General features: G+C 45.1%; 1 protein-coding gene across 1 annotated transcript in view; it reads left to right on the top strand.

Moving 5' to 3' along the window:
* The window catches only part of gpc4 (glypican 4), a 32,369-nt gene extending 20,273 nt beyond the window's left edge, over positions 1-12,096 (top strand). The window contains exons 2-9 of the mRNA XM_085473801.1: positions 709-867; positions 5,234-5,631; positions 5,962-6,127; positions 6,944-7,074; positions 8,328-8,474; positions 8,562-8,686; positions 8,785-8,957; positions 9,043-12,096. Of these exons, the coding sequence (XP_085329927.1) occupies positions 709-867; positions 5,234-5,631; positions 5,962-6,127; positions 6,944-7,074; positions 8,328-8,474; positions 8,562-8,686; positions 8,785-8,957; positions 9,043-9,290 (1,547 nt within the window). The 3' untranslated portion in view covers positions 9,291-12,096. The remainder of the gene's footprint in view (positions 1-708; positions 868-5,233; positions 5,632-5,961; positions 6,128-6,943; positions 7,075-8,327; positions 8,475-8,561; positions 8,687-8,784; positions 8,958-9,042) is intronic.
* The last annotated feature ends 4,722 nt before the right edge of the window (positions 12,097-16,818 follow it).

Raw genomic sequence — 16,818 nt, 5'->3', positions numbered from 1 at the left:
TTCAAGCTGTAAGCTAATGATAGTTATATAAGAGCAGATGTGTGCTGGTGCAATAAGCTGTACGTTTTACGTTCAATGGATGCATGATCTGATTAGTCGACTAATCGCAAAAATAATCGATGACTAGTCGACTATCAAAATAATCGTTTGTGGCAGCCCTACACCGAAATAAGGAGTCCAAAACCTTCTAATTTACATTACTTGGAGAGCATTTTCAGACTCCTCAGCCCAGCATGCTTGCACATATGTTTATCTCCATTCATGTGCTTGTGGTTGACGTCAGCGCACTTACCTGCAGTGTGGGCGAAAAGTTAATCGTTTCCTCTTAAACACTGTTTAGGAGGGACAGCACTCAGAGAAAGCTTTGGCACTGAACTATCCATCAAGACAGGGGAGTGTCGGGATAAGAGCGGGGCTCTATAAAGCGGCCAGCTAAAGGCTCCTCTGAGCTGCAATTAAGTGCATTTAAGGGGGCTTTAACAGCCAGGGTGCGTTTGATTTGGTGAGAGGTGAACCTGTTATTTCTCAGCATAAGGTCTGAATCCCAGGGAAGAAATCAATGACTGATCTGCATTACTTGCTGCTACAGTGACATTAACAGCATCATAATCGAATCTTAAATTTTGTTCCTCGAGTTAATTTGTGTTGACTTGCATGTTTCTCAGATGACGTGGAAATTTAACGCACGTTCTCCCTCGTCTGTTCCAGGAGTCCCCCTGAAAGTGTGTCCGCAGGGCTACTCCTGCTGCACTGTGGAGATGGAGGAGAAGCTAAGCCAGCAGAGCCACACGGAGATCAAAGCTCCCGTCTCCAAGCTTAGCACCAGCCTACAATCCACCTTCAAACAGAGGCATGACCACTTTGACAGTAAGCAAACACACTGGCTCACAAACACATGCAGCTTTTCAGGTTATGTTGTAAGACTGGCTTTGGTTTCCTCATCACAGCATTTGTGCTACACTTTTATTTATTTTTATTTTTTTCCCTTTTGATGGACACTCCCACCTGCCAGCGCACTGCTCATAGCAGAGACAGCCAGTCTGTGTCTTCTGGCCTGTCCACCTGTCTCCCAATGTCTCTGCTCCCTGTCTCATCGTCCCCCTGAAGGAAATGTAAAAAAATAAAATAAAAGAAATACAGGCTTCCCTTTCTCCAGAGAGACACGCGTGCTTCCAGACGGACCACACACATCTTCAGATTTAGTCGTCTCTATACTTCCTGTTCCTCTGTGTGTGAGCACATGTGTGTATGCCTGTAAATATTGGGATCAGGTTTCCCCTGCTGAGGGCCAGAGCGCATGGGAACATGCAACAGTGCTGACTCACAGAGGAAGCAGGGCAGCTCTGAATACCTTCAACCACCAAACCATGCCACCACTGCAGCCCTGCGATGATAGGATAGAGGGGAGGATGAGGATTCCCAAACAGGCTGAGTGGAAAAACATGGGAAGAAAAAATATTTTTAGTTTCCCGGTGCATTGGAATCTTGCTTGTTAAAGGAGGTTATGTGCATAGCTCTGCATTGGTGTGCACACATGTGGGTCAGATCTTATGTGTCTGTGAAAGGCAGCGAGGGATGGTGAGTAACAGGGAGCATGTGTATTGCAGCCAGATGTGAAGAGGAATGTGACGTGTTGGAATGCAGTGGCTGCTCGAGCTGTCCCGCCCATCTTTTTCTCCTTTCTTACTGCCCTTTGTCCCCTTCTTATGCCTCACTCTCCCAAAAACCCCTCTCTTTGCCGCTCTTTCTCGTTCCATCTTTCTTCACTGTGTCCAAGTCCTGCTTGTGATTCACTGCGCTCAGTTCTCACGCATGCATGTCCTCCACCCTGTTTGTCTTGCAGAACTCATCTGGCGCTTAGTGGCAATATTAAGGGCTGTTCTCATTACTGAGAAATCTATAAATTATTATTTTCTCGTTTAATCATCTCGTCCATAATATACAAAAACAGCCTGTAACAAATGGTCAGCTTCAGAAATGTCAGTGTCACGTTTAAGTAACGACCACAAACCAGGTTTAAAAACAACACCCGAGATGCGTGCGAGCAAATGAAGATGTTGTTTCCGTAACAGGGTTCAACTTTAGAGTGGAACGTTGAGATTAAAATAGTGTTCACGGTGTTTGATTTTAGAGGGACTGATACCAGAACCACAATTTCGTAAAAATAATCTTTCTGAACAATTGTGGCTTCGGCTCCTTATGTCAAGTTTATCCATCCAGAGCACCACCGATCAACTATTGCATAAATATTGTTTTGTTTAGGAATTTTTCCGATATTATTCAGCACGGAGTGTTTTTCTAACGGAGTCATAACAACTGGCTTGCGCAAAAATTCTAAAGCTTGGCAACGCCCAAAAAGAACGTCCAGTTTATCAGAAGGGCACAGCTCTACGGATGACCATGAACCTCTTCCCTGCGTGCTCCCTCCTCATCATCACTGTAGGCAGGTTGCTGCAGTCTCTCAACAGTTAGATGTGGGATCTCTTTACAAAGCCCTGCTGTGCTCTCTTCTACCTAAATCGCCAGGCCCTCTCTCTCTCTCACATCAAATGTGGTGACGGGCTCAGGCTGCCGGCCTATTATTTCCTTTTGTCACATCAAGACGCCACCGAAGGAAGCGCTTACAGCCAGTGAAATGGGAACAGGAAGTGCTCATTGGTCTGCTTACTGTTGCAGAGAAATGACAGCAGCGGCCGTGACATCACAAGGAGTGCGCACATGTGCACAAACGCAGCTGCACATGAAGGCGTTCGCTCGCGCACTAATAAACTCAGGAAGTAGTGTATGTGATTGGGCAGGCTCTCATCATGCGCCTGGAGCGAAGAGTCATGGCCAATTAAGACCAGAGCCAGAAATAGTTCTCTCTTTCTCTGTGTGTCTCGTCGCTGCGTGTTTATTCTGACCTCAGCCTGTCCTGCTGCAGTGACCCTGTCCAGCAGAGCAACTCCATGTCTGGGAATTAAGCGCTTGGATTATGGCCCCATTGCCTCCAGACACATACAAGCGACATCCATCTGAGCACCGAGCTCAGCAGCAGGAGGGACAGAATCCCATACCATAAGAAAAGGGAGAAGCTTGGCGACTAATTGGCACAAATAGGATGCAATTACCGCCTGGGCTGGGATTGGGAGGAGCATAGTTTATAGGGACACTAGTGGGGGGAGTTTTTGGAAGAGGAAGTGGGAGGAGATCGGTCAGTTCCTCTGTTCCTGTGATGGATTGGGCCCAGGATCGTTGTTCGTAATTTAGCGCTTTCTCTGCAGCACGTTGGAATAGTGACAAGCTGGGGGGGAGCGTGCAGGAAGGGAAAGACAGATAGTCGAGCAGGAGTCGTCCTTTTCCTTACATTTCCCTACAGCTGACACTCTCATGTGTAACCTTTCACCCAGATTCTCTCAGACCATTGGCTGAGTGACAGGTACATTTTTAATGGGGAAATCCAGAGGGAGCGTTCAGCTCCTCGGCCTGTTGGCAGACGACTGCGTGTCATAAATTGTTTTTAATGACAATGCAAGATGCCTGAGTAATGCTGCTCATACTTGGGCCCCTCAGCCTGGGCCAGAGAGCCTCCGTATCCCCGCCACCCCTGCCCCCACTGTGCCACCACCCCTCACACACCCTTCTTAAAAACCCGTGGGTTTGTCCAGACGCATAATGGAGCTTATCTGTTTAGCATATAGGAATTACTCCTCTAATTAACTGTAGAAAGGAAACGGAGAAGTTTAGGGTTGTCCTCGTGCTTCATGCCTCTCCCACCTCCTCCTCCTCCTCCTCTTCTTCACCTCCTCAGTATCCTTTCACTGACTTTCATGTCAGTGTGGCTACTATGACATTCCAGGGGTGGGGGTGGACCATTTTGTTTTAATCTCTGTCAATGGAGCGTGGAACTTGGTGCCCTCTCCCCTGGCTCTGTGTGTGTGTCTGTGTGTGCGCGTGCACTTGTGATGGCGAGGAGGTAAATGGAGGGGCTGCAGTGTTTCCGGTATCCTTGGCGACACAGTAGGGATTTGAAGTTCTTAAAAAAAGCCCTCAACTTAACCCGCCCCAAGCCACCCTTACCCCTCCTCTATCTCATTTTTTCTTTTAGTGTGTCAGTCTGAAGTGGAAGTGACAGCACTACTCGGGTCCTCTGTGTGAGTGTGAATGTGCGAGAGTGTGTTTGTGTGTGTACTGGTAGCAGAGAGCATTTAGTGACTCCCCCTGCGAGAGCATGGGAACTTTACATTTCAAAGCCACGCAGTGGGCACCCCGAGAAACTGCAACGGGACAGAAGGTCTGTGAGAGGGGGGTGGGGGGCACAGATAATGGATAAAAAGGGCGAGTGTGTGTGTGAGACTGAAGGTGAAACATGTTTCAGAGGCTCTGTGGAATTCTCATTTTATTCAGATTAAGAAAATTGGGCAAGGAGGGTGGTGTGGGGTCTGGGAGAAGGGGCTTGGATTATTTGGGGGGTGGTAGGGGGGTGATGGACATTCCTCAGGATGAAGTAGGTCATTGTTCCTCATCTCTAGTGAAGAGAGCTCTCTGAAGGAACTGATGAAGTGAAAGCAGGGGAGGGAGGCAGATGCAGGGCTGGTAGGATAGTAGTGGGAGGGGGGTGCATACAGGTCCATATACGGTAGCTGGGAGGGGCTGCTGCTGCTGGTGGTTGTGGGGTCGCATTATTCCGTAATCCTATTGAAAATGTCTCTGAAGGACAGTCCAAGAGAAGCTGGCAGAAAGGAAGGCGAATGGAATGTGACAACAGAAAAATGGCATTGATGGTGGTCAGTCTGAAGCACACTGATGTGGAGAGACATCTCTGCTGATGCTCCGCGCTCACCCCCTCGTCTCCAACTGTCCCCTAACACATTCCTTTTGCCTTTCATTAAAGATTTTATGCTTAAGCTCGTTCTAAGCGTGGGGCACAGTTGAATGGGAGTAACGTCAGTCTGATTTCAAATGGTGGCAGCAAAATTTTTAATGTACTGAAAGAAAACTTGGGCCTCTAAAGTCCTTTAAAATGTTGAGAGAGGAACACAACAGTAAGTTCAAAATGTCACAAAAAACAGGAAAAGTCCAACTGGGCAGATAGTCATAACTTTAGCCCTGAGCTCCTTTAGATGTTCTCTTCGTGACATCTTGAACTCTTCCCTGTAGACACTTAAATATAAACAATCTGACACTGTTTGTTCTTGCTCTTTGTCACCCGCAGGCTGTAGACTAACCCGGCCTTTCTTTCACATCTCCACAGAGTTTTTCCGCGAGCTTTTGAAAAACGCAGAGATCTCGCTGGACAGCATGTTTGTGAAAACATACGGGATGATGTATGTGCAGAACTCGGCACTTTTCAAGAACTTCTTCCAGTCCCTGACCCAGTACTACGTGTCCGGCAGCGCTGCCGTCAACTTGGACTCCATGCTGTCGGAATTCTGGGCCGACCTTTTGGAGAGGATGTTCCAGCTGGTCAACGTGCAATACGAGTTCAGCGACACCTACATGGACTGCGTCAGCCGACATACGGAGGAGCTGCAGCCGTTCGGCGACGTGCCCCGCAAGCTCCGCATCCAGTTAACGAGGTCCTTTATCGCCGCACGCACCTTTGTGCGTGGCCTGGCGCTCATGCCTGAGGTGGCCAATAAAGTTTCTACGGTAAGTGACGGAGCACAGTTTCAACAAAGAGAAAAACTAACAGCCGAGAACGAGACTTGTTTTCCTTGTAGTCCTGTACATCTCTGATCTGTAGTTCTCTTTCTCTCTGTCTGGTAACATAAACCACTCTGACTGTTCTGGTATGACTTGTTTTTCCACTGTACTGAGTGATTCATAGGCGATTAGATTAAACTGCTTTGTGGATCTGGCTTATGCAATTAATGGTCATGCTTTTTCAGAGTATGAGAATGTGTCTCTGGTGGTGTCGAGTGAGTGCTTCGGCTATGATGTAATGAAAACGGCCCACTAACTGCCCTCTGCCTACTCCAGGTCAGCGCCTCTCCCAGCTGTGTGCGAGCGGCCATGAAGATGTTGTACTGTCCCTACTGCTCGGGCCAAGTAGCCCTGAAACCCTGCCAGAATTACTGTCTGAATGTGATGCGTGGCTGTTTGGCTAACCAGGCAGACTTGGACACGGAGTGGAACAACTTCCTCGGTAAGCAGACGACATGCGAACAAGGGCACCTTTAGCAGCCACTGTTTAACAGAAACCTGCCCGTGATTACACCGCCTTATAACCATAATAGCTGAAAGTTTTTAATTTGGCAACAGAGTATATTTATGCAGCCTCCTGCTCCTGGGTTCATTGCCGCTTACTCATATTTCTTCAAAGATCATTAGTTTCATCGACTTTCTTATCTAAGCGTGCACCCCTTATTCTCCTTGTGAGCATGAAACCAGAGTGGCAATGGGATTTGTGACATGATAGACCCGGGGTAAATAAAGGAGGTAAACTGCAGTTCAGCTTTGGAAGAAAAACATTTAACATAGGAACGGTTTTATTGTTGAAAACCATGTACAAACATGTCCCTCATTCTTTAGTAGGTTGTTTAAGAAAAGGGGGAGGGAGGGGCTGTACATGCGGTGACCCTTGGAATGAATGCAGTCTTGTGCTGTGTACAAACAGACCCAGATCAGTTACATTACACTCAGGGTGGTGCACACATCCACAGTTCTTCACTGTGTGCTTTATATTTATCCTGCATGATGGATCTTGTGACCAGAAACATGGTTTCTGACTATATCACCGTTACATGTGTCGATCTCTGGCTGCTGGCACCGCTGCGGTCTGCAGAGGCATCTGGTTTCTGTTGCCCCCTTGCTGTGCTGCAGCTTGATCCTGCCCTACACTAATGGCTCATCTCACTGGTTAAAAATGTCTCACCCTAATGCGAGTGCTTCTCCCTAGTGGTAGGAGCGTGTAATTGCTTTCCCCTGTGTTGATTTCAACTTGTTATGTTTTGGTTTTCAGATGCCATGCATAGTCTCGCCGAGAGGCTCGAAGGTCCCTTTAATTTCGAGTCTGTCATGGATCCCATTGATGTGAAGATTTCAGACGCCATTATGAACATGCAGGAGAACAGCATGCAGGTGTCGCAGAAGGTGAGTCTCATTTCAGCGCCTTTCAAATTAAACAAAATAAAAAGAGATGAGGATGGAATTATTAGCCCTCCCTTCCAAGTGCAGAGGAAGGACTTTTTTTAGCACAGCTTGTCCGAACATCTTTGTTTTATTTTGAATGCTTAGATTATTTTTACTTTGCATATAGAAACAAAATGATTTCACAAAAACTACCAGGGTCAAAATAATTACCTCCTGGATGCTAATAGTCGTTTACTCTTTTTGCTGGATAACAGCTTGCAGTCGTTTATGGTAGTTTTCAGCCAGTCTCAAACGCGTCTCCTGAACAAACTTTTGTTTGCTCATTCTTCTTTGGAGAATGTCTGAAGCTCCTCCCATTTTCAGTGGGATTCAATTCAGGGCTTTGCACTGGCCGGTCAGTAACGTTCACTTTGGTCTTCTGGCGGTAGGTCTTCACCAGGAGCGACATGTTTTAGGTTGTTGTGTTTGAAGATAAAGAGACGACTCAGACCCAGGTTGGTTTCTGACTGCTCGAGGTTTTCTTTTAAAATCTTCACATAAACTTCTTTCTTCATGATTCCTTCCACCTTGATGAGATTCCCAGTTCCAGACACACTGAAGCATCAACCCATCATGATCCTCCCACCACTGTGTTCCTCTGTGGGGACGCTGTCCTCTGAGTTGTAGAACTCTCACTACTTTCTCCAAACATCAGCAAAGTGTCTGCAGCTAAAGAGCTGTAGTTTTATCTCCTCTGACCGAAGGACGCTCTTCTAGTCTGGATTATTTGTCTCCAGGTCGTTCTTAGCACACCTCAGTCTGGCTTGAAGGCGTTTCTTCTGCAGAAGTTTTTCCTGGTCTCTAACCTCGCAGCTCATTCCTGTGCAGGTCTATAGTGATTGTCTCCTTCAGACTACAATTTCAAACTTGACTAAGTCATTCACGGGTGTCTTGGCAGTTGTTCTCTCACCATTTTTCTTTCTAGTCTTTTGCTTCCCACTGCTGCCAGGCGTGTTCTGCGTTGTGTGTCTGTCTTTACATTTCTTGATGATTTTGTTTGTTTTTGTCTGAAATAATTCTTATATTGTGGGCAAATAGAAATAATTTATGCTTTCTGAAGAAACTAGTTTGTTTAGAAATGCTGTGTTGAAAATCCCTTCTATTGTTAAAAAAGCACTCAGGACATTTTTGACCAAAACGTAACATTTCACAGGGTGGCTAATCATTTTGTCTTCATCTGTAAAACATTTCTGTTCTTGTTCCTCCTCTGACAGGTTTTCCAAGGATGTGGAACGCCCAAAATAAGCGCCGGCTTTCGTTCCAAACGTTCTGTTAAAGAGTCCACCTTCACCAGCCGCTTCCGCCCTTACAGTCCTGAAGCAAGACCCACCACTGCTGCTGGAACCAGTTTAGATCGACTGGTGAGGACTAAGAAGGCAAAGAAGTGAATATCACATTTACTCTGAGTAATTGTTTTTGATCTTTTTCTTTTTGTGTGTTCTAAACAGACAATTGAAGTAAAAAAGAAATTGAAGCATGCCAAAAAGTTCTGGTCCACGTTGCCAGAGACTGTGTGTGTAAGCGAGGGGATTGCAGCTGGTGATGAGTGCTGGAATGGTACAGCGAAAAGCAGGTGAGAGGCGCAGACTTCACAAAGAGAGAATCTAAATTTTACTGCGTTGCTTGTAAATTATTGAATTTAAAGTCTAATGCCAGACTTGATTCCACCAGGTACGAATCAGATGTCATTGGCAGCGGGCTGGCCAATCAGATATCAAACCCGGACGTGGACGTGGACATAACAAAACCAGACATCGTCATCCGCAGTCAGATAGCAGTTTTGAAGGAAATGACGAGCCGGCTCAAAGCTGCACACAGCGGCGTCGACATTACTGTAGAGAGCGGTGAGAGCGGTTAATGAGCTTCACAGCTTTTGCGACTCGGTTTCCTAGCTGCACGTCTCACCTGCTTGTCTTTTTTTGCCCCCAGATGATGACGGCAGCGGAGATGAGAGTGGCAGCGGTTGCGACGGTCCGAACTGCGACATGTACTTCTCTGTTCCACCAACGTCTGATAAAGAACGGGGTGGAAAAGCAGCGGGTGGAAGTGAAGTGGCTGGATCACCACGGGTTAATCCAGTGCAAAGCAATAACTCAGCTGGGGTCACCTCACGGGGAAGCATGGCGCTGGCGCTCTGCGGGCTCGCCCTGGCCCTGTTAGTTTCCCGCTTGAGATAAAACTGGCTGGACAGGGAGAGGGAAGAGAACGACCAGGAGCAACAGCACGAAGGGGAAAACTGTCAGAGAGACTTTAAAAAACAAAAAGACTGCCTTCAGGACATTGGACTGTCCACTGTTGGGGTGGGAGGGGAAGAAACTTCTTAATATTACAATAACCTCACTATTAACTATTTGTTCGTATGTTGTTAAAGACATCAGTGTACAGCAGTATGATTTTTCTTCCCAAGAGATCCACCTTTGTCGCCCAGATAAACCTGCCCTCCGACAGCTCTCTCCGAGCTACTTTTTGGTTGTGCTTGCAGCATTTCACACTTACTTTGGCAGTTTAATCTCATGATTAACTTTGTGCCTTCTTCAATGACTGAAATCTGACATCTAAGCATTAAGAAAGATATTGGGTCAAACTCTGAGTGCCTGTGTTGGGACACATCTTTAAATTTCTGAGGCTGGTCTTTCTATCGGTCACAAAACACGACTAATAGAAACAGAACCCACGTGACGCTGTCTTATTACTAATTCAAAGCTTTTTTTTATTTTTTTGCACATTATAAAAGTGCATACTGTGAATATTTGTGCCTGTGTGCATTTATACTTTTACAAAGGCTAGAAATTCTGAAGCATTTTGAGACTTGTTTTGCTCGGTTTGCTTTGGAGGCAGCTCGTCTCAAAAATGCAGTGAGAGTTTACAGCACAGGTGCTCATGTTTGACCTGAAGATGGCGTCGTTCTGTGGAAGAGTCTGCGGGGTGCTCTGCAAGCCCCTAACACGCATAATGTACGTTTGCTGCGAGCATTTCGCATCTTAACTTTAAATTTCTTCATTATTATTTCACTGAACTTCTTTCAGCTTAAGCAATTCAATAGTAAGGTTATACCTCGTGCTTACTGAGTCAATGTGATCTAGACCATAAGGTTGAGTGTCTGATAGAGTTGGATATGTCCCCTGCCATTAAACCCCCTAGAAGGCAAAGCTGACATGTCCCAAATGCCCTCTTTTTTTCTTTTCTTTTCTTTTCTTTTTTTTTTTTGGTACTGTAAGCTCAGTTCGGCACAGAAGATCTGACTCTATACAGTCTTAACGTTTGGAAAGAAAAGAGGGCAACATGCACGTTTTGGGAGCATTTTAATTAAACAAGACAAGAGGAACAAAAGTCAGTGTTTTAACCAAATGGAAATCTAGAAAAGATTATTTTAATACAGGGTTTTATGTTGAGGAGGTGTTGAGATTTTTAGCTTTTTTTTTTTTGGTATGAAGATATATATTAGGTACTACAGTGGATTTTACTGGTAGTTGTAGGTGGTGGAAGAGGTCAGTGTGCACAGATAAGGGGTGCGCCCTGGTCAGTGTGCACAGGTTTTGGGGCCTTTGTTTTGTTTTTCTGGCCCCGTCCCACAGTACACGCTGTACCTCGTTAAATGGCCTGTGTCAGTATAAATGGACTCATTCTGAACGGTTCTCATCATTTCAACTCAAAGTTAAGTGTTTTCACAATTACTACCAAAATTAATGCAATGAAAGGTGCCTGATTATTTTTTTATGTTTGGTACATTACTAGCATCTTCTTACGTTTTTTTTGTTTTGTTTGTTTTTGGGAAAAGAAAAGAAAGTGGCTGTTGTTGATGATTTATGATCTATCTGCTCAGATTCCCTGAGGTGTTTGAGTATATTGTTACCAGCTGACAAGCACAATGTACGTTTTGGTTTTTTTTGTTTTGTTTTTTTTTGTTTTTTCTTGGAGCTTTTCATTTGATAATCGGGTCTGTTAAGTTGCATTACCTGAACATCTCATCTCTACAACGATGCCGACTCGTGCAGCATTGCTGCACTAATGTATTCCATGTATTTCAAACATGCATTTAGAACTTACACATTATCAAAAATGCAACATCTACAATGTTTCAGTGTGCAGATTAAGGTGGACAGAAATATACATTTTTGTAAAAGTATAGCGAAAAGATTTGCAGCTTTAATGCGAGTCTGCACGGATGAAGTGATTAGATGGGAGTTTATTCCTTTGCATGTTGTCTGGCTTTGACATTAACAGGTTGATCTTGAGCTTACGGGACATCTTCAGGTTATCAGTTATCATCCGCAATCATCAGACGAAGACGTCGTATCAAGATCTGACCTTGAAGGATTTGATGAAACATCTATGCAACCCGTATGAAATACTGAAGCCTTAATTTAAAATCAAAAAGCTGTGCTTGAGCAGCTCGATTTGGCATTACTTCTGCAGGTGACCAGTTTAATTCTAGGTTACTGTTTTTTCTCCCTTGTGTTCCACCAACATTTCCACAAGGGCTCGTGCACGTGTTCGTGTCATGTGTGAGGAGTGTGAAGAAGCCCGACTTTTGGAGAGACGGAAGAAATGTTTTAGGCTGACGACGGTGACAAAAATGTCTGTGCTTGCAGGCCAGGGCAGCAACGTTTCCAGCTGGCAGGAGTTGGTCCAGCTGCTGGAAGACGTCCATTCGGTCCACAGAGCGAGTTCAGTCTTGTGTCTTTTAAAGTTGGACTGTTGTTGAAACCTTTCCATGTATGCCTTTGGCCCACAAGAACAGAAAGGACTCTCTCTGAGGATGGAGTGAGTGACTGAAAAGAGTGGTGGGGGGGAGTGTAAATAAAAAGCAGCGGTTTTAGATGTCTCTAAAAGAGGCCCTACAAGTACACCAGATTTCTACTTGTCAGAGTATCTCCTAAATGTTATGGAAAAACAAGATGAGATAGATGTTAAAGTGTAAGAGAAAATGTATATTAAACAACATTTTTAGTCTTGTTGAAATAAAGACTGCCAATATTTAAATGTGGTGTGACTGCTTGCTTCTTGGATTTTAAGTTTTTGTGGTCAGTGTTTACATAAATGCATGCATAGTGTCTTGGTTTACAGTCGCTTGGTCGGAGATTGCTGCAGATCCAAATCCCCTTTGATTTATGTCTGGAAGGCCACCCGGCTTGATAACTGCCAAGTCGATCATGCACAGCTGTGGTGACCCCATGCAACAAGGAAGCAGCCAAAAGTAGCTTTCTACTGGTTACAATGCATGATGCGTGCACACACTGGGCAGAGGATTATAGGATACTATCATCATTGAGAAATGAGGCAACAAGCTATGAACTAGAGCACTTGTGTTTAATTGTCCTTTCTAATAAATGTGTGTTTGACCCCAATTTGAATTGTTTTTAAGGGCACGACAGAAGGTCCACCTCCAGCTGTTCAAACCATGTTATGGGAGACGGCCAATCAGGAGGAAGCTGACTTGGAAGTTATTTTTCAGGCAGTGGATGAATTGAGGGATTCTATCAAGAACCTGTTTACAATTTACTGTGATTTTTATAAATTATGAATCAAAGTAAATATTATAGAGAAAATATAAATTGCCGTCCTTTATTTAGAGAATATCCTGAGCCCCTTATATATAAGTCCCAGAGACCCATAGTCCCAGAGACCACCCTCATCTGCCTATAAGGCATACAAGGAAACAGGGCTACAGTCTACAGTCAACCACCCTCACTGAATAATGGAATTGATCAGTGGGGACCAGAGAGAAAGAAATTCACCCAGTTGGTTTTTTGGAGGCAGACATTCTCTCCAGACTAATGTGATCTAGAAGTAAAATTCTATATTGATTTGATTAATACAGAAACTGTGTTTTCTTAGTGATGCATAAGGAAGTAAGGAGTATATGTGATGTATCTGCTTCCATATCTAGTTCACTTATGCCACCTAAGATGCACAGCTTAGGTGAGCCTTGGATACAGCAACTAAACCATGTGTATAAGTCTTCACATATCCTCTGCCAGAACCTCTAAACAGCAGAATTGTCTTTGCAGTAGGTACATATGTTTGAGTGTGTAAAGCCCATTTGGAACAACCTTTGTCCTGTACAGTGTGTTCTACGAAGAATTTTGCATTGTATAAGATGTAAGTTGGGGCTTTTAGTCATTTTGAAGGCGTTTAAGCATAATTCAGGGTAGCGGAGGGGCTGGATCCTACCACAAGGTGAGAAAACCAATCTATTATCACCTATGGCCAATGTAAAATTAACGTAACCCCATGCAGATCTTTGAATAGGATACTGGCAGACACAGAGAAAGCATGTAAACACCACATAAAAAAGGATTGCTGGACTCAAACCCAGGACCTATTTGCTGTGAGACAACAGTGCCAACCACTACACTACCGTGCCACTCACACAAACTTTGCAAACCAACAGCTAGAAGGTTTTTCAATGCATTTGGAAAGAAAGTGTTTAATGTTAACTCAAAATTGTCAACCTCACAACATTTATTAAGAAGTCTTTTAACATCCACGATCGGATTATCATGACCATGATCATGACCTGGACAGGTTGACAGTGTGTCACAGGGCTTTTTTATTCCTGTATTCCATTATTTTTCTACCGAGAGAGCTAACACTAGTGATCATCACGGCTGTGTACATTCCACCCGATGCCAACGTAAACATGGCGCTCTCTATCCTGCTGAACACCATTAACGAACAGCAGCGGGCCCACCCGGACGGTGTTCACATAATTGCAGGTGACTTTAATAAGGCCAACATAAAGACTGTACTCCCAAAGTTCTATCAGCATGTCAAATGTCCCACCAGAGGAGAAAACACTCTAGATCATGTTTACTCCAACATCAAGCATGCATATAGAGCCATACCCCTCCCCCACCTCGGTCAGTCCGACCATCTCTCCCTCCTGCTCTCCCCAGCCTACACCCCCCTCAGGCGCAGTGCCAGGCCCACCACAAAGACTGTTACAACCTGGCCGGAAACTGCTCTCTCCAAACTACAGGACTGCTTCACAGAGACAGACTGGGACATATTTGAACACCAGGACCTAGAAACATTCACAGGATCAGTACTGGACTACATCAAGTTCTGTACTGCAAATGTGACAGTGGACAAAAGCATTCGGGTTTTCCCAAATCAAAAACCCTGGATGACCAGCGAGGTCCGCTCACTCCTCAAAGCCCGTGATGCTGCCTTCAGGTCAGGTGACAGAGCTCTGTACAGGGCTGCTCGAGCTGACCTGAAAAGGGGGATTAAAAAAGCCAAGTCAGACCACAAAAGGAACATCGAGTCCCACCTGTCCAGCAACAACACACGAGAGGTGTGGCAGGGAATGCAAGACATCATCAACCACAGAGGCAGTACTGCGAAAACAGAAAACCCGAGTGGGCAGCTGGCAGAGGAAATAAACAGCTTCTTCGCCCGCTTTGAAACACCACAACAGCAACACTCATCTGCTTCAGCCCTGCTCCCATCCTCATCCTCACCTGGTTCCTGCACCGCCCCACTCACTGTAACAGAGCACGATGTCAGACGTGTGCTCCTAGCAGTGAACCCCAGGAAGGCGGCCGGTCCAGATGGAGTACCTGGCAAGGTACTAAGAGCATGCGCACACCATCATCTTCACCAGACTCTTCAACCTCTCACTGGATCAGGCAGCCATCCCATCCTGTCTAAGATCAGCCACAATCATCCCAGTGCCGAAGAAGTCTCCCATCTCCAGCCTGAATGATTACCGCCCTGTGGCCCTCACACCGGTAATCATGAAATGCTTTGAGAGACTAGTCCTTCAGCACATCAAGGATTACCTCCCCCCAGAATTCGACCCCCACCAGTTTGCATACCGTGCAAACAGATCCACAGAAGACGCCATCGCCACAGCCCTCCACGCTGTGCTGAGTCACCTAGAGCACGGCAAAGCTACGTCCAAATGCTCTTTGTGGACTACAGCTCAGCCTTTAATACAATCATCCCGGACATCCTCATCACCAAACTGGTCACTCTTGGCCTCCCTCCTCTCACATGTGCCTGGATAAAGGATTTCCTCACAAACCGGCCCCAGACTGTAAGACTCGGCCCTCATCTCTCCTCCACTCGCACACTGAGCACCGGCTCCCCACAGGGCTGTGTGCTGAGCCCCCTCCTGTATTCTCTCTACACCCACGACTGCAGTTCGACCCACAACAACACTCTCATCATCAAGTTTGCTGATGACACCACGGTAGTCGGACTCATCTCGAAGGGAGACGAGGCAGAGTACAGAGAGGAAGTCCTGAAGCTGGCAGCATGGTGTTCAGAAAACAACCTGGCACTGAACACTAAGAAAACCAAAGAGCTCATTGTTGACTTCAGGAGACACAGCACCGACTTGGCCCCCCTCTACATCAACGGGGAGTGTGTGGAGAGGGTCCACACTTTCCGGTTCCTTGGTGTCCTCATCTCTGCTGACATCTCCTGGACAGGAAACATCTCAGCGGTCATCAAGAAGGCCCAACAGCGGCTGCACTTCCTGAGAGTCCTCAGGAAGTACAAGCTGAACTCCAACCTGCTGCTGACCTTCTACCGCTCGTCCATTGAGAGCCTGCTAACCTACTGCATCATGGTATGGTACGGCAGCTGCACCAAAGCAGATAGAGTGAGGCTTCAGAGTGTGGTCACGACAGCACAAAAGATCATCGGCTGCCCTCTCCCCTCCCTGATGGACATTTATTCCTCCCGCTGCCACTACGCTATATGAATTTAGAAAACAAGATTACATCATAACATGGGAACACATTTGTTAAAAGATCCTTATTTATGTCTCTAAAATGTAAAATCTAGACTTAAAATGTGGACTTAAAGTGAGATGTCTGGAACACTACTCCTTTGGTTAAAATAATAAAAAAAAAAAAAAATAATAAATAAAAAAAAAGGTGTAGTTCATAAAAACTCATGAAAAATCCTCATTCATACCTCTGGGGTACAGACGCTTAAAACGGAATATCCAAAATGCTTCTCTTTTTTTCCGGATAAAATTTATATTGCCACCTTTTTAGTGGTTTAGTTTAATGGCTTCAATGCCTAGGAAAAATAATGGTGAATTTGGATGTTTATTATTGAAGTGTCTTGCAACAGGGCTGGTTAAATCATTCCTCTTGATCGAGCTTCTGTGTTCGTTAATTCGATCTTTAAGAGGGCGGGATGTTTCTCCTATATATATTTTATTGCATGGGCACTGTATCATGTAGATTACATTTTTAGTTCTGCATGTGATAAAGCCCTTTATGGCAATGGTTTTGTCACCTATAGGGTCTTTGAATGATTTAACATTTTTGGTGTATTGACAATTAATGCATGCCCCACACTTGAAATTGCCATGTAGGTTATGGGTTATCAGGGTTTTATCTGGAGTAATAGGGTCCTGGTAAGCTCTAACAAGCCTATCTTTGATATTCCTTCCTCTCCTGTAGGTTATCATTGGTGGTTCTTTGAAGGTACCTAATAAGTTTGGGTCATTCTGAAGGATATGCCAATGTTTTAGAATTATTTCTTTAATTGTTCTGGTTTTTGGCGTAAAGGTTGTGCAGAAGATAAGGTTGGGTTTATGTTTTGGAGATTTCTTGGTTGTTAAATAGACATCCCTACTTACTGAACTCACCTTCTCTTCTGCAGAACTTCAACAGTTCTCTTTATACTTTCTTTCTTTGAATTTGTTCAACATCTCTTCTTTACTCTCATTATATTCAT

Source organism: Copadichromis virginalis, linkage group LG2, assembly GCF_057382275.1.
Source record: "Copadichromis virginalis isolate Kocher_CV1m ecotype Utaka linkage group LG2, C_Virginalis_male_GT1.1, whole genome shotgun sequence".
Classification (NCBI taxonomy): domain Eukaryota; kingdom Metazoa; phylum Chordata; class Actinopteri; order Cichliformes; family Cichlidae; genus Copadichromis; species Copadichromis virginalis.
Note: the sequence above shows the minus strand (reverse complement) of the source record. Positions and strands in the feature narration are given on the sequence as shown.